Source organism: Alosa sapidissima, chromosome 2 (assembly GCF_018492685.1).
Source record: "Alosa sapidissima isolate fAloSap1 chromosome 2, fAloSap1.pri, whole genome shotgun sequence".
NCBI lineage: Eukaryota > Metazoa > Chordata > Actinopteri > Clupeiformes > Clupeidae > Alosa > Alosa sapidissima.
The window spans coordinates 19,053,816-19,076,442 of record NC_055958.1 but is presented as its reverse complement, the minus strand read 5'-3'; the positions used below and the strand labels follow the sequence as shown (position 1 = coordinate 19,076,442).

Here is a 22,627-nt window from a genome sequence, read left to right as displayed (position 1 = left end):
AACCCCATCTGGCCCTCTCACGCAGTAAAAAAGACAGATTAGAGCAGGATCGGAACAATAGCCTCCAAGTTTACTCATTCACATGTCCACGAATGATGCCTGTATTAAAAGCTACTGCACCACAGCACACTTTCACATTTAATCTCTGCATTGCGCAAATTTTACGCAATCTAAGTGTGAGATTCACACATGTTGTTCCAAGAATGGCTGCCAGGGGTCACCCTTGCAAGTACGTAGTAGGCTGCAGACGTCATTTCATATCAAATTAACTATTCTGTCAAGCCACTCCATCATCTTTATATACCTAGAGAAGCGTCACTCAATTTTGCGTAAAAAAGAAAGAAATAAACACTTTTTTGTACTTGCACAACTTAGGATACTTCCAAGAAACTCAAATTGCATTCACTTGTATACACCTTTAATGCAAATATATGCTATGCATGTGTCATTTAGATCTACTTGGATTGACTGAATGGAAATATACAAATTAGATTAATTTTAATAAATCATTTGGAAAAGCACTACAATGTTTTGTTTCTCAACATGGAAAAGACAGTTGAGATGTAGTAAAGAATGAATAAAACCCAAAATAATGCACATTTGAAAAAGGACATCATTTCATCTTATAACTGGAGCTAGAGGAGGAGACCCTCTCTCCCTTTTCCCTAAAAAAAGAACAAAAAAGAGAACAAGTCAGACCAAGACATAGTTCCTTAAAAAAATAGTCACAGAGCAGATGTAGTTGAATTTCAGTCCATGGCTAGTAGGCCTATGTGCTATGGGAAGTCAGCCCAGATTTCAGTTCCCCATATTATATAGTCGTGAAAAAATAAAGAGCACCTTTTGCATATCTTTTGAAGAGACTGCTGGGGTAGGTCTTGCGTCCAGGAACATATACCTCAGGGAGAGGGAGATCCATCACTGGGTGGAAGGTGAACCTGTTCTCCCACACATCTGTGATACAAGTATATTACTGAACTGTAGACATAAACACACCCTTAAAACTAATGTGTTAGAAACAACACAAACTGTGTTATTTTCAACACATTTGTTTTAAGAGTGCATGAAACTATTGGGGTAAGCAAAATGTTTTGTCTAATATAATTTCAGTGATGGCAGCACACCAAAGAACCTTTTTGCTGTTATGCAGCGAGGATGCCTGTGAAAGAAAACCTTTACAGGCTATACAGAGGGCATGAAACATTATTGTGAGAGCATTGTATTTTACGTAGCATGCCTTTTCATCTTTTTTCAGGCAGTTTGAATGAATATGATTCAAATGTATCGGTAAATATATTATGCAATATTTGGTTACATTAAGTGTCATCCATGTTGGCACCACATTTGTCAGATATGAGCAGTACAGTATTGTACCTGTGGTGTGGTCATTGAGGTTGATAGTACTATTCTCAATGGCAGGTAATGGATGCAGACTTCTAAGGGTTGGCTTGTTAGGAGGGAGAGGTGGTCCTGAGGTGGCTTCTTTTTGAAGAAGAAAGAATATTGTTAGTTCAACATCCCTTCCAGATACAATTCAGTGATAAAATAATCTACATGATTTTCTGAACAGTGCCCACCTAAGCTGACACCGGGTAGAGTTTGCTCATTAGGTAGAGGTGGCAGAGGCCGAGACCGCACAGGAGGAGGGCGGTCATATCCAGCAAAGGACTGGCTCTTCTTGGGGGGTCTTGGGGAGTTGTTTTGCTCCCGGGCCAGGCAGGGAAGAGGAGACAGCTTGGCACTGTGAGTGATGGCTCGGCACCCAGTGAAGTTAGCAGGCTTACAGGGCAGAGCGGGTGGCTGTGGCGGCCATTGTGGAAGGCGAGAGGGCTTTTTCTCCCTGGCTGCCAGCAGAGGGCAGCACTCAGCAGGAACACTGAGGAATCTGGGTAGTGGAGGACGACTAGTGTTGGGAAGCGGAGGAGGATGGAGAGAGTTCTGGGCTCTGGGAAGTGGAAGGCCTGGGTGTCTGGCAGGCAGGGAGGGAGATTGGGGGGTGGATAGTAAAGGTGCTGGGCAGACTCCTTGAGGTAGTGGCAGAGGTAGTTTGGTCTGAAGGCCACCAAGAGCTGGTCTGGAGATTTTACACACAGAGAGGATGTCCCTTCCTATTGGTCCACACAGACAGAATCATATAGTTTGATTAATTATTTACACATGAATGTGTGTGTGCAGTCATAATAACAAGGCCATACACTTGATTACCGTTGCCTTTGTTGTTCACAGACTGTTTGGGCACATATCTGTGCTGTAGTCTCTGCTGGTCAGACTGAGTTCCAGGGCTGAAGGTGCCAACTTGATCCTGTCTTGTGACTCCCCCTCCTGTGGCCTCTGCACACACACACAGAGGAGAGAGAGGACTCAGGCTCTGACTGCCTGCCCACCAAGTGTGCCACACACTGGAGCTCACAAGCAGCAGGTAAAGGCCATCACTGTGGGATGCTGTCAGTTCCACTCTTACTAGCTGTCTGCAGCATCCACACACACACACACATACACACACACACACACACACACACACACACACACTGGATAACAGGGCTAGATTTTATTAGTCTGCACATACAGTTTTCGTAGTGCCTTTTTGTGGTGACCATAAGCAACAAACGCAAATGCGATAGTGTGTGTCAAAGTAGGCAGATTAAAACGTTTGAAGGTCACAGCGTAGACCAAACTGTATGCCGCTGGTTCATTACAACTGCAGCTGCTGATGATGAAAAGAGAATGCTATTCTGAAATATTAAACTAGCCCCCTATAATGATTAATATTGAATAAAAAACTGGGCAAGAGTCAGTTTAATATCTAATGATGTTTAAAATTTAGTGGTGTTCATTAACAGGAAAATAAGGCATAGTCTGAAAGCCTAGGAGGGAGACAAAAAGGGCATTTTTGACTACTTACTCTCAAAAACTGGAGCACTTCTGTCATTAGTGATAGCTTTCTTGAGGCGTTTTCCCTTGGATATGTCTGATAGCAGAGCATTTCTCCCTCGCTGCTCAGACTTGTTCAGTGAGGGTTTCTCTGTGTTGGCCTGTAGTCATCCAGATAACAAAGGTAGTCAGTCTGTGATTTATGGTCGCTGTGGCCATGCTCACCACCAGATGTCTCTGAAGAGTCGGTTTTAACCAGACTATCTTAGAGTAGATGCTCAGTCTGTTTTGTGTGCGCCCTGGGATCTACTCTGTGGTCTGTGTATGTTCCAATACTTGAAATAGAATGTTTATTTAAAGAGATACAAACCAACACGTGATGTATTATAAAAGGTATAACTACCGGCTTTTTGTTGGTACATTAAACCTGTGTCATTTAGTGTAACTGCACCCCTATGTAAAAGTGTGTTAACTTGGTGAGTGTAAATGAGTGTGTAAAAGGTTTACCATATTGCTGTAGCTTACCACAGCAAGTGTGGGGGGAGGAGGAGGAGGAGGTGGAGGCGGGACTGGCATCTTTTCTCAGACCTCCCTGACTACGCTGTTCTGTCAGTCAGATTTGAAAGAACACATGCATACTGTGGGTTAGCATTGGTAGCATCTCATCTTAAATCTATCATGAATAAATATGACATGCTCTATACAACTGCATTATTGACCTGTTCAAGAGTGCAATCAGTGCATTGTATGCATTGATTGTCTATTGTATGAGAAAACCAAATGTTTCAGTCAATATGCTTGGGACAGATTAATTCAACATTTATGATTACAGCCTTAGCAACGGTAATATGATTTTTACCCAGCTGATGTTATTCTGTTGAAATGTTGCAAGATAAGAGTATGAAACAGAGAGGTAGCTCAGGCTGAAACCACAGCAGGCCTGGCTAGGTCAACAGGAACTGGAAGACCTACAACCTAACCCTCATGCACCTCCTCAGTACCCCTCACTTCACTCCTTCACCCAGAATCCTTTGCAGTGACCATAACCCACCTTAGCCCACCCTACCCCACCACCAGCCCCTTACAGACCAGCCGTCTGTGTCAAAGTCCAGTCTGGCTCTCATCATGCCACACAACGCTACTCTGCCACCACTCCTGTTTTATTAAAAGCCACTGAATACCTCTCCCCATGTGGAGGGTTCACTTTGCATTCTCCCCAGATAATTAGTCACAGGGGCCTTTCACACATACACCGGCATTTTTAAATATACATAACTCTGAATAGATCTCCCAGAGGGACATGCTTCCCCCTTCAGTAACTAATTCCTTCTAAAGTTATACAGTAGCACACCAGCCTCAATGCATTTCAATTCTCCATGAATGTCGTTCACAGAACAGGAGATGCACTCACACCATTTTAGGACTCTCACCCCCTGCACATCATAAAAAACCTTTTCAAATACCTTCACTACCAGACCCATGTACTGGGTTAATCTACAGACTTTATATAGACTGAGGCACTCCAAACAAAGCCACCTTCAATGCCTGAATATATTTTAGCCTACTCTGAAACCTCCATTCAAACAGTGTATGGAATGAGAATACATGCGTTTAAGAGAATGCATACTGTATGCATTCAACAAAAATATCATGATCCACATTAGCATTACTTTCCTATAGCTTAGTATTTACCACACAACCCACATAAATGAGATATAAACACAATACATTAACATCATTGAGACCAGCTATCATCAATAACTCTTTTATAGGCTAAGTTCAATGACCTGATTTGACACTCAGTTCACAAAAGACGTTGCTATGGCATCATTCCTCCAACAACAACAAAAAAAAACACTTTGCAAAGTGATGAACTCTGTCATTGCTAGAGCTTTTTTACAAACAAAGCAGAGAAAGATCCATGCAAATACTTACCATCACATCTAAGAAGACACCTTCAGTGTTGAGCAATTCTTTAAGTGTGACGAGGTCAATCAGAGTTTCCAGACACGGCTCTTGCTGTCACACAGGCATGACTGTGCCTCTTGTGAGTCACACATCTCCGCATTCACCAGCCATCTTAGACACACTTGTGGTGCATCAGTTTTAGACAGTTTTCATACAGCACAATCAATGGGATTTGGAGTTGGTAAAGCCACATGTCTATTGGTACATAGTTCTGCAGTCCAAGTAATACAAAAGTAGAGGAAGTTCAAAGCTTATTTCAAATCCTTGGTTTATTCTATTATTAAAATGGTTAATAATCAAATAAAGATACACTGACACAATACTGGAAGACAGCACAACTTTAAATGAAAAGTAAAAAATTTGTCATACATACACATTTCAGTTATAAGAAATGTCCCACTGCCATTGCTAAAAAAGTAAAATCACACAGACTATTATACTGTATAAATATAACCCCAGATGCCCCAAGGAAAGCAAGATGCAGGCAGACATATTTAGCAGCCTCCACTGGGAATAGAGTGCATACCAAAAAATATTGTCTGACCCGTATCTATTTTTTTCTTTCTTCACTTCTATCTTAACTCAGTCTAACAATAGGAGGGAAGCTCCTTATAATAACTCTTTTCTGCTGTTTGTTTTTTTAAATTGTGGAAGCAGTGTATTTCAGCTAAACTCTGCGCGACTTCACCACGGTAGGAGTCCACCCCCTGCATTCAGTGTACATTACAAATTATTAGCTTGCACAAATGCCTGGATTTTGGATGTTTCTAGGTTTGTCAGACCTTATTGACATTTTATGGATCCCATGAGTGTCCCAGAGTCATTTCTTTTACAAGGCATACATTTTTGTAATTGCTATGAAAATACAATGCCAGACAGTATTCCAAAAATGACAAAAAGAAATACCAGACATTGGTCTGTACAAACTGAATACTCTAAAAAGGTCTAATTTTTTTTTTTACAAACTCCTGGAATTGATCCCCTTTCCAATTCCAGAGAATTGTTGATTAGTCATGTTAAATGGTCACATGAAGAGCATAGCTGCCTTTTAGGGTTGCAGGCTGAGTTCAATGAGGCGGCCGGCAAACACACCGAGAGTGCCGATAATACAGACTGCCATGAAGACACAGAGCAAAATGTGGTCCAGCACCATGGCAACAAACTTCCACTCCTCACAGGCCTGGTGAGGGAACAAGGGCCAGCAATTAACCAGACATCAAAGAAAACACACAACTCAACATGCAAAACATGCACAGCCACTGGCTGCCACTGTAGCAAAAAATCCAACTATTCCCACTGTAAATGTACAATTATTGTGAGGAAAAAGGAACACGGATCTCTTATGTCTGTGTCTTACATTGCTGGACTCCTCATCCGACTTCATGGTCTCAGAAATGTACTTGACTCCTTCGATGGCACTGCGTACATCTGGATTTCTGAGCACGGGGGATTCATACGTGACAGGTGCAGGATGTGGCTTGCCAGAGATGTCTGAAATGTCAAGTTGAGGAGAATAGATGGTTTTGGCTTGCTTCTCTAGGGATGGTCGCTTCATCGTAGAGAAGAACATAAGGTTGGGAATGGTATCGATGAAAATCTGGTGAAAGAGCATGTAAAATTATTGGTATACTTTATGCAGTGAGGATGCCTGATGTGCTATACACAGTTCAAAGAGTTTCTATGACACAAACAATAGTTCTATGATGAAGCAGTCCATACTAGACATTGGACTTGTTTTACTTCCTAAACCAGAGTGAAGCACTAACATACTGTAGATGGCAGCACTGGGTATCATCCATTCCACCAGTACAGGGTTTCAAAGACATTTGGCAAGAAAATCAATGCTTTTAATCAGAGGTAAAATACATTTTTGGTAATAAAGAATTGTCTATAGCTATATGTGTCCAGTTTATGTCCAGCTAAATAATTACCAGCAAGATCTGTGGACATTACATGCCCTCAATATTTACATAATGACCTTATAGTACATAAGCCCTGTATCTGGGGTGCTAAAGTGACCATGACATGAGTACAAGTGTAGAACAGCCTCCCTCTTGAGCTCACCTTGCGAACCCATTCAGGCATAGTATGTGTACTGGGCGAGCGGTGGTGGGTGTTGATGACGATGACGGTGATGATGATGGAGGCTATGACGAAGACCATGGTGAACAGCATGTACTTCCCAATCAGGGGCACAGCGCTGGAGGTGGAGGGGATGAGCTCCACGATGACCAGCAGGAACACGGTCAGAGACAGCAGGACGGAGATGCTCAGGGTCATTTTCTCACCTGAGAGACAGCACGTCCCACAGAGTGTAGGAGAGACAGATGGATGCATAAGGAAAATATAATCTTCTGTGTTTTATAGAGAAAAATATATCTGGGAATATCTAGAAACTTGCAACACTTATGGTATTATTATATTTATGGTATTATTATATTGAACAAACATTCCAAATCTGTTCATAGTTTACTGTAGAACCATGTACTAGTTACTACAGAGGATAAGGTATGAGCTACACCAGGCGCGTAATGAAGCGTTCCGTTCGCGTAGCGTCTGCTGCAACAATTAGCTGCCACTATAATCAATGGAAGTAGCTACACCAGACGTGATAGCGGCGCGTACGTTCGAAAAAAATATACCAGTCTTTTAAAATGGATTTTACGCATTGCGAATGGAATGCTTCAGTTACGCGCCTGGTGTAGCTCATATCTAAGACTATAAAACTGTTTTACTGGAATATCTTTGAGGGGTTGTGTCCAACATGGCATAGTGGTCTATAGATAGAATGTTACTGGAGACAAACAACTGCCGCAAGGTCATAGTTGTGAACAGGCAGGGGGCATGTTTCTATGCCCTCACAAGGGACAAGAGACAGCTGCACAGTGCAGAATCAAATCCCGCTCCCTGAAACTCCACTAATCTCTGGAGCCGTATCAGGTGGCACAATTGGTTGAAAAGTTATAGTTAACCAGCTACATAACATGAAAGACAGAATTGAATCCCATATTTTACACACAGCCAGCTTTCCTTTCATTTTTATCGTGTGCTAATAAAGATCCTCTCACTGACTAGAGCCAATTTGTCCAAAGTAAACACTACACTTGCTGGTGAAATAGTGATGGCTGAGACAGCTGCAGGAGTTTAAACCATCTGATAAATCAATACCTTAACCAAGCACATTGGCCTGATCAGTGGGTGCTGCTTATTCTCATTTACTTGTGAGAGACTTATTAGCCCATCCACCGCCTGATTCTTCAAGCCCTTGGTGATTAAGTGCTTTAGAGGGTGATGGTGTGACAGTGCTGTGAGTGATAATTGCATTTGTTCCACAGCGCCTCGCCACCCATCACAGCCACAGAGGAGAGAAATAAATAAATCTGCCCCTGCCACTCACGGTGATAAATCAACCCTGACTCAGACGGAGAAGCGTAGCGGTGTGACGTGGAGGACCGGTGACATATAGCCCTTCCTCTCCCCAATGTAATGCCTCCACATCTCCTTGAGAACTGGTCCATACGACAGGAGGGGGGAAGGTCTCTCTGAGTCGGAGGCCATAGCTGTGTCATGGAGCGTGGATGGGGGTGGGTGCCCGTCCAAGCTTAACCCAGTCCAGAACCCCACCATGCTATACAGAGGGCAGCTGGGACCCGATCTATAAAGCCTCTTACTCGACTGAGAATCAGGAAATCAGTGTCGGTCACTACTATAGCATACTCCCCGTATGTTCTTTTGCTGGTGGAATACCAGGGGGTGCCCAACAGAGGGGTTTATGCGGCAGCCCGCAGAGAGGAGATCTGGGTTGTGTTTTTAATTCCCCTAGTCTCTCACACGGATATTGCATAGAGGGAGATCCAGTTGCCAACGGTCATAAACAACCCAGTTGTAGACCAGCAAACACCGAGACGACGTGCAATCCCACACAGATCAGTGTCACAGCTTTACCTCCACAGGGTAGCAGGGGGACGTATCAGAAATTGGCGAGCACTGATGTATTATGCATTAAAGGCAGCCAAGGCGGGGAACTCAGGCTTTGAGGTGGGGCCAAAAACAATCGCTGCCACATCAGTCACCGAGTTGACATGGCTTACATCAGACCATCAAGCCAAAGAGCTTGCACTGCATCCAAAAATGAGTGCAAAATGAAAATATCCTCATTCCACGTGCTCACTGAATATCATGGACAAATATTCTCAAATGTCAATTAGGCTCTCACAATGTGCCATTCCCTTTCTGTGTATACAGACTATATAGCAACACAACAGGCTTCAGGTTTGAGGTGGACAGTATCAAACTATTGTCTCTCTGAGGCATCAACAACATCACATCAACCACCAGATTCTAAAGCCCTGATAGTGCACAGGGTAATGCTCCTGTGAGGCTGCGGGGGAGTAGACAGCAGGTCATACCAGAGTCCGTGGGCAGGTAGAACACCAGGCCTGTGAGGAAGGAGAAGAGCATGCAGGGGATGATGACGTTGACGATGAAGTATAGGGGCAGGCGCAGCATGAGGAAGTGGTAGGTGATGTCCAGGTAGGGGGTATCGGGGCAGCAGGCGTAGTAGACCCAGTGCTTCCAGCTGCGGTAGTCCTTCATCACCCACTCCCCGCTCTCCATGAAGTTGCTCAGGTCAGGGCGGTCACTGTCCTGGTGGTGAAAGAGTCAACATCAAACTCACACTCTTGAAGACCACTGAGTTTGTTTCTAAGATAGAACACTGCGTTACTGAATCCATCCTATATGAGTCAAATTGAGGATTTATGGCTGTGTGGAAATGTTTACAAACTTGTGTCAAAAGGGGATTAGAATGGATGCTCCGCATGAGTGAGTGAGTGGATGTGAATGCTTGTGTGGTAGTTACTGGATTGATGACAACCAGCAGGCCATCATAGGTCCAGGTGCCAAGTTTCATGGTGCAGTTCTGCAAGTCAAAAGGGAAGTGGAGCACGATGATCTCACAGTAGCTCTTGAAGATGGCGGGCGGGTTCCAAGTGATCATCCCGTTGTATTCCAGCAGCACTTTGGTCTCGTGCACGATGGCAAAGTCACCGTCGGCACTGCAGGGCACCAAAAACGCAGGGGCACAAGAGGGAGTGGGCGAGAGACAACGTTAACACACAGAGACAACGCTGCCTGGAGCTGGTGAGCGGTTCCACCATAACACCACCCGCGCGTGCCAGTGCCAACCAACCAGAGCGGAGTCGGCCACCAGTGCCCGTGTGGCAGGAGGCTGGTTGTCAGGGAGAAACAGCATCGTATCAGACAGAGCATATGTGTGTGTGTGAACCTGCAATGCCGAGGCCCGATTTAGCTCGATGAAATCTGAACCCCCCCCTACCGCCATTTTCCTTCCTCCACCCCCACCCTGCACTGTGTGGAAAAAAAAGGGTCATGTGATGAGAAACTATCAACAGCTCTATCAGAGGTTGTCTGCGGACATCACAGGAAACCAGATCTGACCTGCAGAGTGAAAGAGAGAAAAAAAATCCCTCATTCTTACTTATTGTAGAGAACAAGGTCAGGACGCCAAAGATCTGTGGATGGGACTCTTATCTTTTGGATTCCTCCATAATCATTAGGATTCCACTGTAAATTCACATCTTTCCATTTCTGTGAGGGGTTGAGAATAGAATTATACAGAAGTTGCATAATAAGATTCAACAGAAGATTGTGCATGCTTTAAATTCATGTCACGAGTCAAAATGATCATTTTAATCAGGGAAGGTTGTTTGTAGATTCGTACCAGCTGTCTGGTTTGAGAGACAAAGCTTAAGAAGAAAATGAGAAAACACACCTGCTTCAGTCTGACGTTGCTTGTGACAATCTGATTGACTTCGTCCTGCCAGAGAGACAAATAAACTAGGTGAGTGTGGGGAGTGAGTGCATCCATATGAATGTTGGCACGGGAGAGGCGAAGGGCTGCATTTCCATACCACACTAATGAGCTGGATAAGCTGGAGCCCAACGGTAACCACAACAGGGTCCTTGAAGTGATTGACAGGACGGACTACTTTGTTGTAGCCTTTGAATAAGGTTTTCACCAGACGCGATTCATCATCAGAGCACAAGCCAGAACCTAGAGGAAACACATTTCAGCATTTCAGATCATTATGGCTAGCTGTGGCAGTGATTATGCCATATAAACAAAGCCTATGAATCCAACTGTTCATCTGTTAAGCCCACATGGCTGTCTATATTTGTTTCTATGTCTGGCCATAGGGACTGTTCTATTGTTCAGTCTGGTGGCATATAATAGGTTATAAAAACAGCTAGGTGAAATGTCAATATTGAATTCTAGCTGTCTAGCCACTCACTTGACTCAGTTATTCTGTCTGTAACAATTATTAGCAACAAAATGAACAAAATAAAGAAATTAATGAACCCAAGCCCCTCACAATTTAAAGTAAGATTTTTTCCTTAACCCTGCAGATCATAATAGAAGTGATGAGTCTGATTTTGATCTCAGGTTCCCACTTGAGGATGTGTAATAAGGCCATCTTAGATTGAGTTGCAGGAAAGCATTTGTTACTTCCTCCCCAAGTCTAAGACGTCCGGTAGTATCACATTTCATCAGAGTTTGACCTTCAGATAAAATGTGATGAATATTGTCAGTCAAAACAACAACCAGTCTTAGTCTAGCAGTCTCCTGGTTAGAATGAGCAGGCATGACAGCTAAAAGTGCAAATCACAAACTTGTCAACAACAGCGAGTTGAACATTACACCTGCATCTGTCAATCACTGCTTTGAAAAACACAGCTGTTATCCCCTTTTCTTGGAAGCAATTATATTTGATCTATGTCTAAATAATAATCAAATAAATGTATTATTTGTTATTAAAAAAGAAAAGTTTTATAATGTGTCACGAATATGTGCTGTGAGCTTGTTAGTTTGTCACCTGAATGTTATACAAAAAAATACATGGATTGTTTTTTGTTATTCAAGTTTGGTGTTATGTCATTTGCTTTTGTAAGTTGGTATCATGCTTAAAACCCAGTGTTCAAAACGGCACACAGAACCTACCTGCCAACACAAGGAGGAGAGGACACACACAATAAAACCAGCTCATGATGCCGTTTGGTTCCTCTCTGGCATATTACTCCGAAAACTGATCAGTTTTTCGTCCTCTCAGAATAAGAGAGGAGAAGAGGCGTCCATTTAGAAGTTTAGCAAGCAACGTCTCGGTCAGTGAGCTCTGCGACCAATGCCCACCACTCTACTCCCCAAATGACAACTGTGACTGGGACCGGATCTGGGTGAAAGTCCTCAGTCATCTCACACATACCATCAGTCAGATGTGCGAGGCAGCACGTCAGCTCATATGTCATCCATGTGACATCCTGGACCTCAGCAGCTCTGGACAGGATATTTATGATCCATCTAATTTAACTTATCAATATCCAGAACGGCAAACAGCAAACTCTTGTGTTTTAATTCAGCTGAAGTCTAATTTGGTTTTCAAAGGAGCCAGTCTGCTTTAAATTCTGTTCATGCAAATAATACACAATGTAAGCCCAAGAGAGATGAGCCCAACATGTCAGGTGAACAAAAACAACATGGCTCATTCAGAGTGCGATCTGATAGCACCTGAGGGTGTTTCTCAAGGGTCCTTTGTACCACCAATTAGGCTACTTTAGCATCAGGGGTGATGCATCAAACTTCAGAGTGATGAGATGTTTTCAGTGCTGTAAAATAATCGCTTATGTGTTCATTTATTTATTATGTGTTTATTTATGCTGACGTAAAATAGGAAGTGCGGACACTCACACATAGTTAAACCACGTCCCTTGTTTTTTGTGCAGATGACTGGTCACAGCGCCCCTGGCCCCCTCCTGGACTGCACACCTGCCCTTCCCCGTGGAGGCGGTGATGGGAGGAGGCCACTCGCTTCCCCCGTCACCATCAGACGCTCACTCAACCAGACGCCCACTCACCCTCCACCTCATTCATCTTCTTTAGAGGCAAATGGCAACTTTGGGTGATTGCTGAATTAAGATGGGTGCCTGTGCCTTTTCTCCTGGCCCCTGCCTGGTCAGAGCACCTGAGTCTACTGCCCCATCCCCCCTCTCATAGGCCCCCTGCCAAAATGAAACTCATTTGACCTTGGGGGGGTTTAAGGGAGGTGACAGAGAGAAGCCTTTGAAAATGTTCAGTCAGCCTCACTATGGTCATTCTGGCAGCTGGGCTGCGCCATCATTTTCTGCCAGACAAGGCCTTTCAGAAAACCAACCGGTTCCCCAAAATAGAGAGAAAAAGGAGAGACAGAAGGACTGAGAGAGAGATGGCCAAGGGAGAGAGAAAAGAATAAAGACAAAGGCCAGAGACCTTTAATTCTAAGCTTTAGCATTTTGTTTTTGATAAGCAACTATATATTTTTTACAAACAGATCTTGTGTAGTTGGTGTGGAATACCCACAGGCTGAGATGCCACACTATGTACAGCCCTGCTCTGAGTGTGTCTGTGGCAGCTGGGCTTATGTAGATTACCATTTCCATGGCAGAGATTACAGTGTTAGAGGGGATATTTTTTACATAACATGTTTCTTTTAAAGATAGAACTGTCAGTGAGAGGTTACATGTTTAACATTCTTCCACTTACTGCATGTGGCTGCAAGAGCCCCATGGGCAAGTTCACCCTGAAGGTGTTCGCACACTAAATATAAACGTGATAATTATAGCCTAGCGAAACAAAAATGTGTTTGAGAGTAGGCCTACCTGGCTGTTATGCGTCTCAACCAACTAAGCTATGTTCTCTTCAGCGATGACGTGCCTCAAACAAAAGCAGAGCATTTGGGTGAATTGGGTGAAACACTGGAAATCACAGAAAAAGTCGTCCCACATTTTCCTGTGAATAATCAGAGGCCGTTTTAATATTTCAGTATGCATTAGCATTTAGCTATGTGGGTCAGCATTCTGAGCACAGAAATGTCGCTGCATCTCAGTTCAATCAACAAAGAAAGGTCAGTCTTATGGATCAGAGGGACCATAACATTCCAAATCATAAAACAATCCCATAATTAATGTGGGGAAAATGATGTGACATTTATACGTGAGAGGCATGTAGCCACATTAAGCCACATCAGTAGAATACTGTAGATAACTCCAATACAATTCTGTGGGAACAATGCAAACTAGTGTGCACAATTTAACTGTTGGGTTTAAACAATGAAAAGATGATGAAATCATAGAAAAATAAATAATTTTGTATGTTACACAGTTGTAGGCTAAGCATGTGACCGGAGCATCTAATTGAATACTTGCCTCAGTTCTTTGCAAATTAACATCCAATTAAGTTTTTCATGCTAACAATTACCACTAAATGTATGTTATTGTCAATATAGCCTACATGCTGAACTTGAATTCTCAAGTCGTTTATGAAGTTCATTCAGGAAGCCACAACAAACGGATATCAACAATAAATGTCTTAACGTATTAAAAAGTGTGCACAAACCATACGTGCACATTACATCCTACATGGGTTTAGTATACATGGGCCGAATACAGAAAGAGAACAGGAGGTGGTAAACTAAGAAAGGTCAGGTCTTGTCAGGCTTTATGGCTTTTAATAATCCTACATCAAAGCTACGGTTTCCACAATTACGGCGCAGAACAATGGTGCATGATTTAATGAGATTTCATGGCAAATTAGCAAATGCCAGCTGCAGTCTCTACTGCCAAGAGGAAGGTGCTCTCTTTCTGCAGCCTAGGAACACAATCAGCTCTCCTTGGGTTATCTGATGATTACAGTGACTAAATGCAAACAAAATTTTGATATAATATATTTAAAATCCATTAATTCTCTTTCACTTGCACATGTAGGCAGGTAATATTTTGCACATACATCTGTGAATGTGGGAGATAAGGCCTGACTGCACGTCAGTGTGTGGGTGTGGAAAAACATTGCCTGTGGTATAATTAAACACTAAATGCAGTAAATCCCAAGTGACACTGTATGCATATGTATCCAGCAATTAAAAATCCCCTCGCTGCGGAGAGAGGACGGTGCCTGAGGTCCTGTCAGGTCCATCCTCATCTCCCACCGAATGAGCATGACGGACATGGAGATTGAGGGGTCTGCTGGCGGGAGTCACATGACTTCGTTTACAGAGATGGCTGGATGTCAGTCTAAATATGTACACAAACAACGCAGCCGGCCCAAACGTCAAGGTCATTCTCTGTGTATTACTGCTGCAGGTTCATTAACAGCAGCGAAATGGAAATAATAACCATGAATAACAATCACGGGTTTGATATAAAAAAATGGCTCAAAACATGGATTACTTTATTGTGTGCAACCAAATCAATTAGTTGGCTCTGTACACAGATTTCTAGTAAAGTAAAGTTTAATAAATTAACGTTTCCATGCGCAAAATCTAATACAAATCAAACAAAAGCATTACAATGAAATCAGGAGCTGTACAAATAAGGTTGGAGGTGGAGTGCAATAGAATTTGAGGTGAGTGAGTCTAGCACAAATGAAATATTAACAGTAAAAACGTTGATTGTTGTCTGTTTAAATAGGAGGCTCTGAAATCCACCTGACATGATACTGCATATAAAAACCTAAGAGGCAGAGAGAAGTGGTTATCAAGAGAAATTGATTGGAGAGAAATTGACGAGTGATTGATTAAACCTTATCTATTACATCCAGGTACTGTAGACAATGTTTCACAAAAACAATTTGCCCTTTCGGTCAACCGGGAGCTACTGTACATCCACAGGACAAAATAAAAAAATTAAATAAAAGCACAGTCACAATGCTTTTGAACTTCACAATCTTAAAAAAAAAGAGAGAGAGAACACATGCTGGGGTTACGGCTACGAAGCTATCCAAAATAAAGACACTCTGCAAAATCTGCTCTGCAAAGTCTGCGTTTCTCAACAAACCCCCGACAAAAATGGGGAGGAAGACATGCAAGATTAAGGTCCATAATCCACAGCCATGAAACAGAGAGAAAAGAATGAAAGTGAGGCTGAGTGTTAGTACTGCATCCACTGAGCGCGGAGCCACTGAGACTAGAATGACATAGGGTCCTTCAAAAGGTTCAAGTCTTTGCACCAAAGAAAGAAAATCAAAATACCAGACAGAGTCAATCTGTCCTGTATCAAAAGCGTTTCTTTGATTCCTTCATGTTGGAGGTTTGGAGGCAGGGCGCGGCTGTGAATTTAAAACAGGATGTCCTCGTTCTTGATGAGGGTCTCCACCACCTGGCGTTGGTAGCGGATGTCGTTGAGGGCCGTCATGGCATCCAGGTCGGGCGCTCGCATGAGGGTCGGCCCAAAGACGATGCCGAGGTTTTCTGCGTTCATCAAGTTGTCCTTCTCATTTTGGGTCACCCTGAAAACAACAAGAGAAACACGGTAATGACCCAGGTCAGACAGAGCTATGGCAGGCTATGGAGAAAACAAGCAGTCAAACACCAAAGGGAAAGCAGCCTCTCCATCCAGAATACAAAGATTTTACGGAACAAGAACATGCCAGAAGGGAGAAGTGAACAAAGGAGGACGAGACTGCACCAGGTGAAGGAGTAGAGAAGAAAATGGAAGGAGAGTGTTGTGTTGAGGGAGGAGTGGAGAGTGAGGGGAAACGGGCGTGTCTGGACAGGACTCAGCAGGGGTGTGTGTAATGGATGGGATGCGAACCTTTTGAGGTGGGCCATGAGATAGCGCAGCGTCTCGTGGTGTGCCGGCGGCAGCAGCTTCAGAGCCTCGTGCAGTGCCTCCAGACGCTCGTCAAGGTCCGTAAACTCTAAACACACACACAAAACAATCACAGTCACCATCAGCCAGTCACCAAAGCAGCAGCACACAGTGGCCTGACTGTCCACAGGCCTCTCCTCTCTGCCTCTGTGCGTCATGCGGAGGCGGAAAATAACACATTTCTGCCATGGTAGCAAACAGCTCAGAGCTGGGAAGCTGTCTTTATCAATCACTTCAGTAACTACTTTCTCAAATGAAAAAAGTAGGAGAATTGAATTGGGTTTGGGGGGAAGGTTATTAAGAGAGCCTGAGAGCTATGGTGATACTCCACAAAAAAAATGTCAGGCCTAAGCCTTACATTTCCATGGAGACGGCAATGGGTAAAGCGCTCACTTGATGCAATTATCACGCTCGGTGGAATTACTGTGCCGAATTTCCACCCTAATCTGATACCCCCAGCCCCAGAGTCATGGGCACAGTAAATGTGCAACAAATCACCGTGTGGGCTGGAAATAATGCAATCAGGCTGGAGTCTCCTGGCCATGCTAGGCAAATGGACTCTGCTGCTGCTGTATACTTACTTGCGGCCTCGATGAACTTGGGGTAGGCGTCGTACGTGATGACGGGGATGGGCAAGTCCCTGAAGTACAGCTTAAGCGCCCCGGTGATGATGTTGATATCTTCATAAACATTCACAGAGATGTCCGCCTTCTCACCATCTGGGTGGGGACATGAGAAAAGACGTCACGTTACACACCGGAGAACAGAAGATGAAAGTGTTAAACAAAAACACCGAACGTGAATTGGAAGAGAGACAGTTGGAAGAGAGACAGTTGGAAGAGAGACAGGCTTTTCTGTCTCAGGCGCTCACACACGAGAGGTGGGCGTTTTTCTTCTCCCCGCCGTCTCAGAGAACCAGCCCCTGAGACAGAATGCGTTTGGACAAGCGTCTTTGCAGCGGTGTGGCTATGTGGGCGCTCTAATTTCTAAAGGGTCATCAAAGGCTGGGCCTAGTTCTGCTGACTGCAGTCTTGGGGCGTGCCTGACGGGCCTCAGTGCGGAGCGTGGCCTAGATCTGCTACAGGCCTGTGTGTGTGTGTGTGTGTGTGTGTGTGGTGTGTGTGTGTGTGTGTGTGTGGAGAGGGAAAGAGAGCGAGAGCGCTGCCCTGACATACTGCCACGGGTCATCTACTTCCCCCAGCCTCCCAGCGAGGCAACCATGGCTCTAGGCTTTCCCATAATCCTACTGGCTAGCCACTGCTGCGCTGCAGCCCCCTGTGCTCAGAGTGGGGTAGATAAGAGAGGGGGCTCATCTCCATTTCTCATGCATTCTGGAGAGCCCCTGCAGATTGGGGGGAGTTTGTGCGGAATCCTTTCTTGCGGGGGGTGACATTTCGAGAGGGGTTTTGCCTAGCTGAGCTTGAGCCTGTCACTGAGCTCCATGTTTACTGATGAGAGGCTGAGCAGAACGGAACAGAACAGAAAGAACAGCCACTGCTGCTGCCAATCCCCATGCAGAGGTCACATCAGCACAAGCTGACGGCACACAGATGGACCTTAAGCTCATGTGTCAGAATGCTGTATATGCTGCATTACAACACAAAGGGCCTCACTTCAGCATTTAAAAGCAGGTTGACCTAAAAATGGCACATGGACAGTGAACTTTCCCACCGAGAACAGGACTGTACATGACAAGCAAGAGGTGCTGTACCTCTGTCGAACGTCAGCTTGGCATCTTCTATCAAATCACTGAATCCAGACACCCGGTAGATTCCCTCTGACTTCAAGCCTGGAAGAGAAGGAGAAGCTTCACAATTATTTCAATGTTTAAACACTATAGTGTTTTCAAATAAAAACATGGCTCTATGCATTTCTTCATCGAAAACATATAAAACAAACCATCACAAACATCTATGTGTTTATATGCACATGTGTGTGTGCTTTTGAGCATATGGGCATGTTTATGTATATGTTGCCAAAGTTGATTGTGGGCATGTGTATGCATATTTATCATGCATGTTTCACTATGTTCATGTGTTTATGTGCACCCATGTGTGTGTCTGTCTGCGCATATGTATGTGTGTGTGTTCGTGTGTGTGTGTGTGTGTGTGTGTGTGTGTGTTTGTGTGTTCATGTGTGTGTGTGTGTGTGTGTGTGTGTGTGCATATGTATGTGTGTGTGTGTGTGTGCATATGTATGTGTGTGTGTGTGTGTGTGTGTGCGCATATGTATGTGTGTGTGTGTGTGTGTGTGTGTGTGCAAATGTATGTGTGTGTGTGTTCGTGTGTGTATGTGTATGTATATGTATGAGTTTGTGTGTGTGTTTGTGTGCATATGTATGTGTGTGTTTGTGTGTGTGTGTGTGCAAATGTATGTGTGTTCGTGTGTGTATGTGTGTGTATATGTATGAGTGCTGCCTACCTCTGGACTCAATCTCCCGTATGCACATGTCCACCACCATGGGCCGCTTGCTGTTGTGGGCCTTCACCAGGGTGGTCAGGTCACAGCTGTACACTTTCTTCACATGCTTTAGGTCAGGCTTGCAGTCGTTGGGCACCATTTTCGAGCACTGCTTATGGACATTCAAACCGCAATCTGGAAATGAGGACAAACCAAAAAAAAGAAATTAAAAAGGTCAGTAAGCAGAAAATATGAGAATGTTTATGTGCAAAATAGTCATGTGCATACTAGATGCAGTAATACGCTGTTGTAGAGGGTTCCTATAGGTCTCTGAAATGTTCTCCCTGTAGACCTTGTGATAAATATTTCTGCTGTTTGCTATTCATGCTTAGCATATGTGCTGTGACGGGCTTTAGTTCCACTCATGGCTTTGCTGTGGTTTCAGTCCCTGTGATCAATAGAACTGCCTACGTAGTTTCATTGACCACTTGAGCATCCGCTCACAGCCGATGTCATCACTTTTTGATTGGCTGCCAATGACATTACCAGTGTCACCTTGAAACACTTCAGCAAATGTCCAGCAAACAAAGGAACCTCATGTAAAATGCATGCAGTACCAAACCCCGTAAATTCCTCACCATTTTAGCACTAAAAATATAGATATTTGACAAAAATATAATATTTAAAAGAAAATTTCATACTGAAAAACAAATTGGAAAAATGTAAACAAACCAAAGACCCGAGCAAAACAAAGACGACAACATCTATTGACTAAAATCACTTGTTTAACAGGAAAACATAAACGATTACCTTGATTGTTTACAGAATCATGAGGTTAAATATCCTGATTTTACCCCGATTCATATAAACACTCTCCACAGAACCTCACAGACATACACACATGTCCTCAGCGCTTGCTCGCGAGCCAAGTAAGAATCAATCAAGGGAACATGTGAGAGCTAGCGAATAAGCGGCTTTCTGTGGTGCTATTACACTAATACCAACTCATCCTCGCTGCGCACTCTCCAACACGGGCGAGACCAGCCCAAATCAACATTTTACACTACACTTGACAAGCCAGAGTTCCCCCTCTGAAAGGAGCTCAGCTCTGTCTGGGGCCTGAGTGGAGGTGGCCAGCTGCTCCAGAGACATGTCCACCATGTTCCCACCATGCAGGGAGGCAGCGGCAGGCAGCAGCCCAGTGAGAACAGATGCTGAGGAGGGAGAGAGACACAGAGAGGGAGGGAAAGAGAGAGAGAGAGAGGCCGCTCTGCTTTGTGTTGTGTGAGGGGAAAGGGGGGGGGGGGGTTGGGGGGGGCTCTTAGGGAGAATTAAAGGCTCACTGAAAACAATGTGGCCTGAAGGAGAGGGAGAAAAAGAGAAAAAAGGGAGATAGTGTGGGGCTGGCAGGGCCCACTCTCGTCCAAATCTGTGCCTGCGCACAATGGCCGTGGAGGCATTGCCTCAGCGCGCTGCGGGCTACACTAGACCTCATTTCCCTGCCTTTAAATGGGCCATCTCTTTCAAGCTTCCAGCGGCACTCCGCTTTCAAGTTCTCTAAAAGAGCTCAGCACATTAAAAGGGGAAAAAAACAAAAAAACACACAGGCTTCCCCCAAATCTCCTCTTAATCAGATGAAATTTGGTGATCGAATAGAAAGGCCTGAAAAATGTCCCCCTCCCGTTCTGCTACAGTACATCTAAAAGACGCACCGTGGCATGCTTCTATTATGTACCAAATTAAAACGAGATGGGAGGAAATGGAAAACATTGTGCTGACTGCTGAAATGGAAAAAAAAAAGAAAATGCAGACTTCAACCGGAAAAAAAAAAATGACATTGGTTGATTAAAATAAAGGCCCCTTGAGGAGTCCAGCCTTCATTTGAATTCAGCAGTGCAGAAATGTAATTACTTAAGGAGAGACAGGCCTCAATGCTGTGGAAGGAGACACGGCTTTTCATAGAGGGCACCCCCGTTGGTGTGTTCCCTTTATAAAGCAGCGGAGGTCCACCGTGGGCGTGCTCCGCCCGCCAGCTCAGGGGTGACCCTGGGTCCCAGGTGGGCTGGGAGAGGACACACCCCTGGGGACAGTCTGGGGGCCCCAGAGGCGGTGGCGGAGCATCAGCACCGTCGCCATGGTGAAACGCCGTTGTCTGGAAGATGAGCTTGGGCTGGCAGGTGGATGGATGGCTGGCTGGCTGAGGGGGTTGGGGGTTGGTGGGGTGGTTTGTGGCTAGAATACTGAAGGTGAGGCTAAAGGGGGGTAGGCCACCAGGGGCTCATAAGCACCTCATTCCAATGTCAGGACCCCTTTTCTCTATGCGCTGACCTAGCGTGGAGGAGCCCCCCTGCCTGCTCTCTGCTCTGTTTATGCGCGGTGCTGAGGATCATACCAGGGGACGGGCTGCGCTGCCACCACCATTGTACAGCAGCCACCGCTCCCCACAGAAAGGCAATGGGAGACGCATTGAAAACCAGCCTGGGCTGAGGCAGCTGAATTTCAATGTGTTCATGTGTGTGCGTCTGTATGTGTCCTTGAGTGAATAGAGAATGTGTGTATGTGTGTGTGTGTGTCTGTGTGTGTGTTTTTATGTGTATGTATGCGTGTGTGTGTCTGTGTGTGTGTGTGTGTGTGTGTGTGTGTGTGTGTGTGTGTGTGGAATAGAGCTCCATCCCCATGGCGCACTGCCTCTCTCCTCATTACAGAGGCATGCCAGCTTTGTTTTTCTTCACAAGCATGATGGCATGAGGCTGGGGGTGGTGTGCGTGTGTGTGTGTGTGTGTGTGTGTGTGTGTGTGTGTGTGTGCTCATGGGAGAAAGAGAGAGAGAGAGTGTGGAGAGCAGGGGGTTGTTCTCTGATGAGGAAATGTGGCACAACACACAGAGGCAGGGGACAACTCGCTGGCACCAGCCCAAAAACTGTTCACACGTACCCCCTCCAAAAAGAGAGGGGAGGGCACAGCTCCACTCCTCATTCTCCCTCCCAAGCCCGAGAGCAAATTTAAACATCAAATAAGACTTCGCTGTCCTACTTTCTACCATCATCACTTCGTCAATGGGAAAGGGAGAGGGAAACAGAGAAAGCATGCGGAGGAAACAAGCACTCGGCAAAGAGCACCTCCAATAAATCAGCGCTCTGAACGCAAGCTGCTTTCAAAATCAATTCATAAATAATTCATCCACAGAGTATCTGAAAACATATGTGTCGCTCACTTTGTCCTATAAATAAAACATAAAATACACACACATCGGCCCATTTCATTTCCACATTCTGATACCAGTTCCCTCATTCATTGTGGGTGGAAAAAATAGAAATAAGAAATAGTGCCGGAGATTTCCGTGCCATACAGACAGTCTCTTTTGGAATACAGACTGTGAGTAAATGATTGCATCATGCAGATTGCACTACATGCCTTAGGGGGTACTGGGTGCATATCGCACCATAATAAAGGCATGATGCTTTCCCGATTCCATTCAGATTTAACCCCCCCCCCCCCCATTATTATGTTTCTGATGAATAACATGATAAATCATCCAATTTTACTAAATTGGATAACATTTTTTATTTTTTTTCATCGAACAGTTGGGGAACTGGTAACAAAGGATGCTCCATTAATGTCCTTCCTAAATGGCTTTCAAATACAGAGTTGATATTTCATCATCCAGCATAAAGACTGATTATGCTGTTGTG

At 44.5% G+C, this 22,627-nt stretch overlaps 3 protein-coding genes and 1 long non-coding RNA gene across 8 annotated transcripts in view; 1 reads left to right on the top strand and 3 right to left on the bottom strand.

Moving 5' to 3' along the window:
- Positions 1-93: 93 nt before the first annotated feature.
- On the bottom strand, positions 94-4,988 carry LOC121704093 (WAS/WASL-interacting protein family member 1-like). 4 transcript variants are annotated; one of them, XM_042084705.1, is made up of 8 exons: positions 4,807-4,988; positions 3,397-3,477; positions 2,903-3,032; positions 2,206-2,331; positions 1,578-2,108; positions 1,375-1,482; positions 841-954; positions 241-665 (listed from the first exon to the last, which is right to left on the bottom strand). In XM_042084705.1, the coding sequence occupies exons 2-8, from the start codon at positions 3,445-3,447 to the stop codon at positions 619-621; spliced, it is 1,107 nt and encodes a 368-aa protein (XP_041940639.1). In that variant the 5' UTR covers positions 3,448-3,477; positions 4,807-4,988; the 3' UTR covers positions 241-618. The 4 variants fall into 4 exon arrangements, 1 of the variants encoding a protein (XP_041940639.1); XR_006030232.1 differs by having other exon boundaries at positions 94-665; positions 841-1,479; XR_006030230.1 differs by having other exon boundaries at positions 841-1,482.
- On the top strand, positions 2,330-13,067 carry LOC121704094. Its single transcript, XR_006030233.1, has 2 exons — positions 2,330-2,419; positions 12,640-13,067. It is a non-coding gene; the product is annotated as an uncharacterized LOC121704094 (long non-coding RNA).
- On the bottom strand, positions 5,091-12,088 carry LOC121704091 (acetylcholine receptor subunit alpha). The gene is made up of 9 exons (XM_042084704.1): positions 11,861-12,088; positions 10,773-10,915; positions 10,634-10,678; positions 10,340-10,449; positions 9,701-9,896; positions 9,249-9,486; positions 6,904-7,127; positions 6,197-6,436; positions 5,091-6,019 (listed from the first exon to the last, which is right to left on the bottom strand). The coding sequence occupies exons 1-9, from the start codon at positions 11,904-11,906 to the stop codon at positions 5,888-5,890; spliced, it is 1,374 nt and encodes a 457-aa protein (XP_041940638.1). The 5' UTR covers positions 11,907-12,088; the 3' UTR covers positions 5,091-5,887.
- A 2,034-nt stretch (positions 13,068-15,101) lies between the features above and the next one.
- chn1 (chimerin 1) overlaps positions 15,102-22,627 on the bottom strand; it is a 33,930-nt gene continuing 26,404 nt past the window's right edge. For both annotated transcript variants that reach the window (XM_042084702.1, XM_042084701.1), the window contains 5 exons: positions 18,958-19,131; positions 18,248-18,325; positions 17,118-17,255; positions 16,480-16,585; positions 15,102-16,174 (listed from right to left, as the gene is read on the bottom strand). In XM_042084702.1, coding sequence (XP_041940636.1) covers positions 16,003-16,174; positions 16,480-16,585; positions 17,118-17,255; positions 18,248-18,325; positions 18,958-19,131 — 668 coding nt within the window. In that variant the 3' untranslated portion in view covers positions 15,102-16,002. The remainder of the gene's footprint in view (positions 16,175-16,479; positions 16,586-17,117; positions 17,256-18,247; positions 18,326-18,957; positions 19,132-22,627) is intronic.

What these genes read in the sequence shown, in the direction of transcription:
- LOC121704091 (XM_042084704.1), bottom strand. Translation starts at nt 11,906, where the DNA reads ATGAGCTGGTTTTATTGTGTGTGTCCTCTCCTCCTTGTGTTGGCAG. An exon ending in TCTCCTCCTTGTGTTGGCAG is followed by an intron (nt 10,916 to 11,860) that starts GTAGGTTCTGTG and finishes TGTTTCCTCTAG; the next exon opens with GTTCTGGCTTGTGCTCTGAT. An exon ending in TTATCCAGCTCATTAGTGTG is followed by an intron (nt 10,679 to 10,772) that starts GTATGGAAATGC and finishes TCTCTCTGGCAG; the next exon opens with GACGAAGTCAATCAGATTGT.
- LOC121704093 (XM_042084705.1), bottom strand. Translation starts at nt 3,447, where the DNA reads ATGCCAGTCCCGCCTCCACCTCCTCCTCCTCCTCCCCCCACACTTGCT. An exon ending in CTCCCCCCACACTTGCTGTG is followed by an intron (nt 3,033 to 3,396) that starts GTAAGCTACAGC and finishes GGATGACTACAG; the next exon opens with GCCAACACAGAGAAACCCTC. An exon ending in CCTCAATGACCACACCACAG is followed by an intron (nt 955 to 1,374) that starts GTACAATACTGT and finishes CTTGTATCACAG; the next exon opens with ATGTGTGGGAGAACAGGTTC.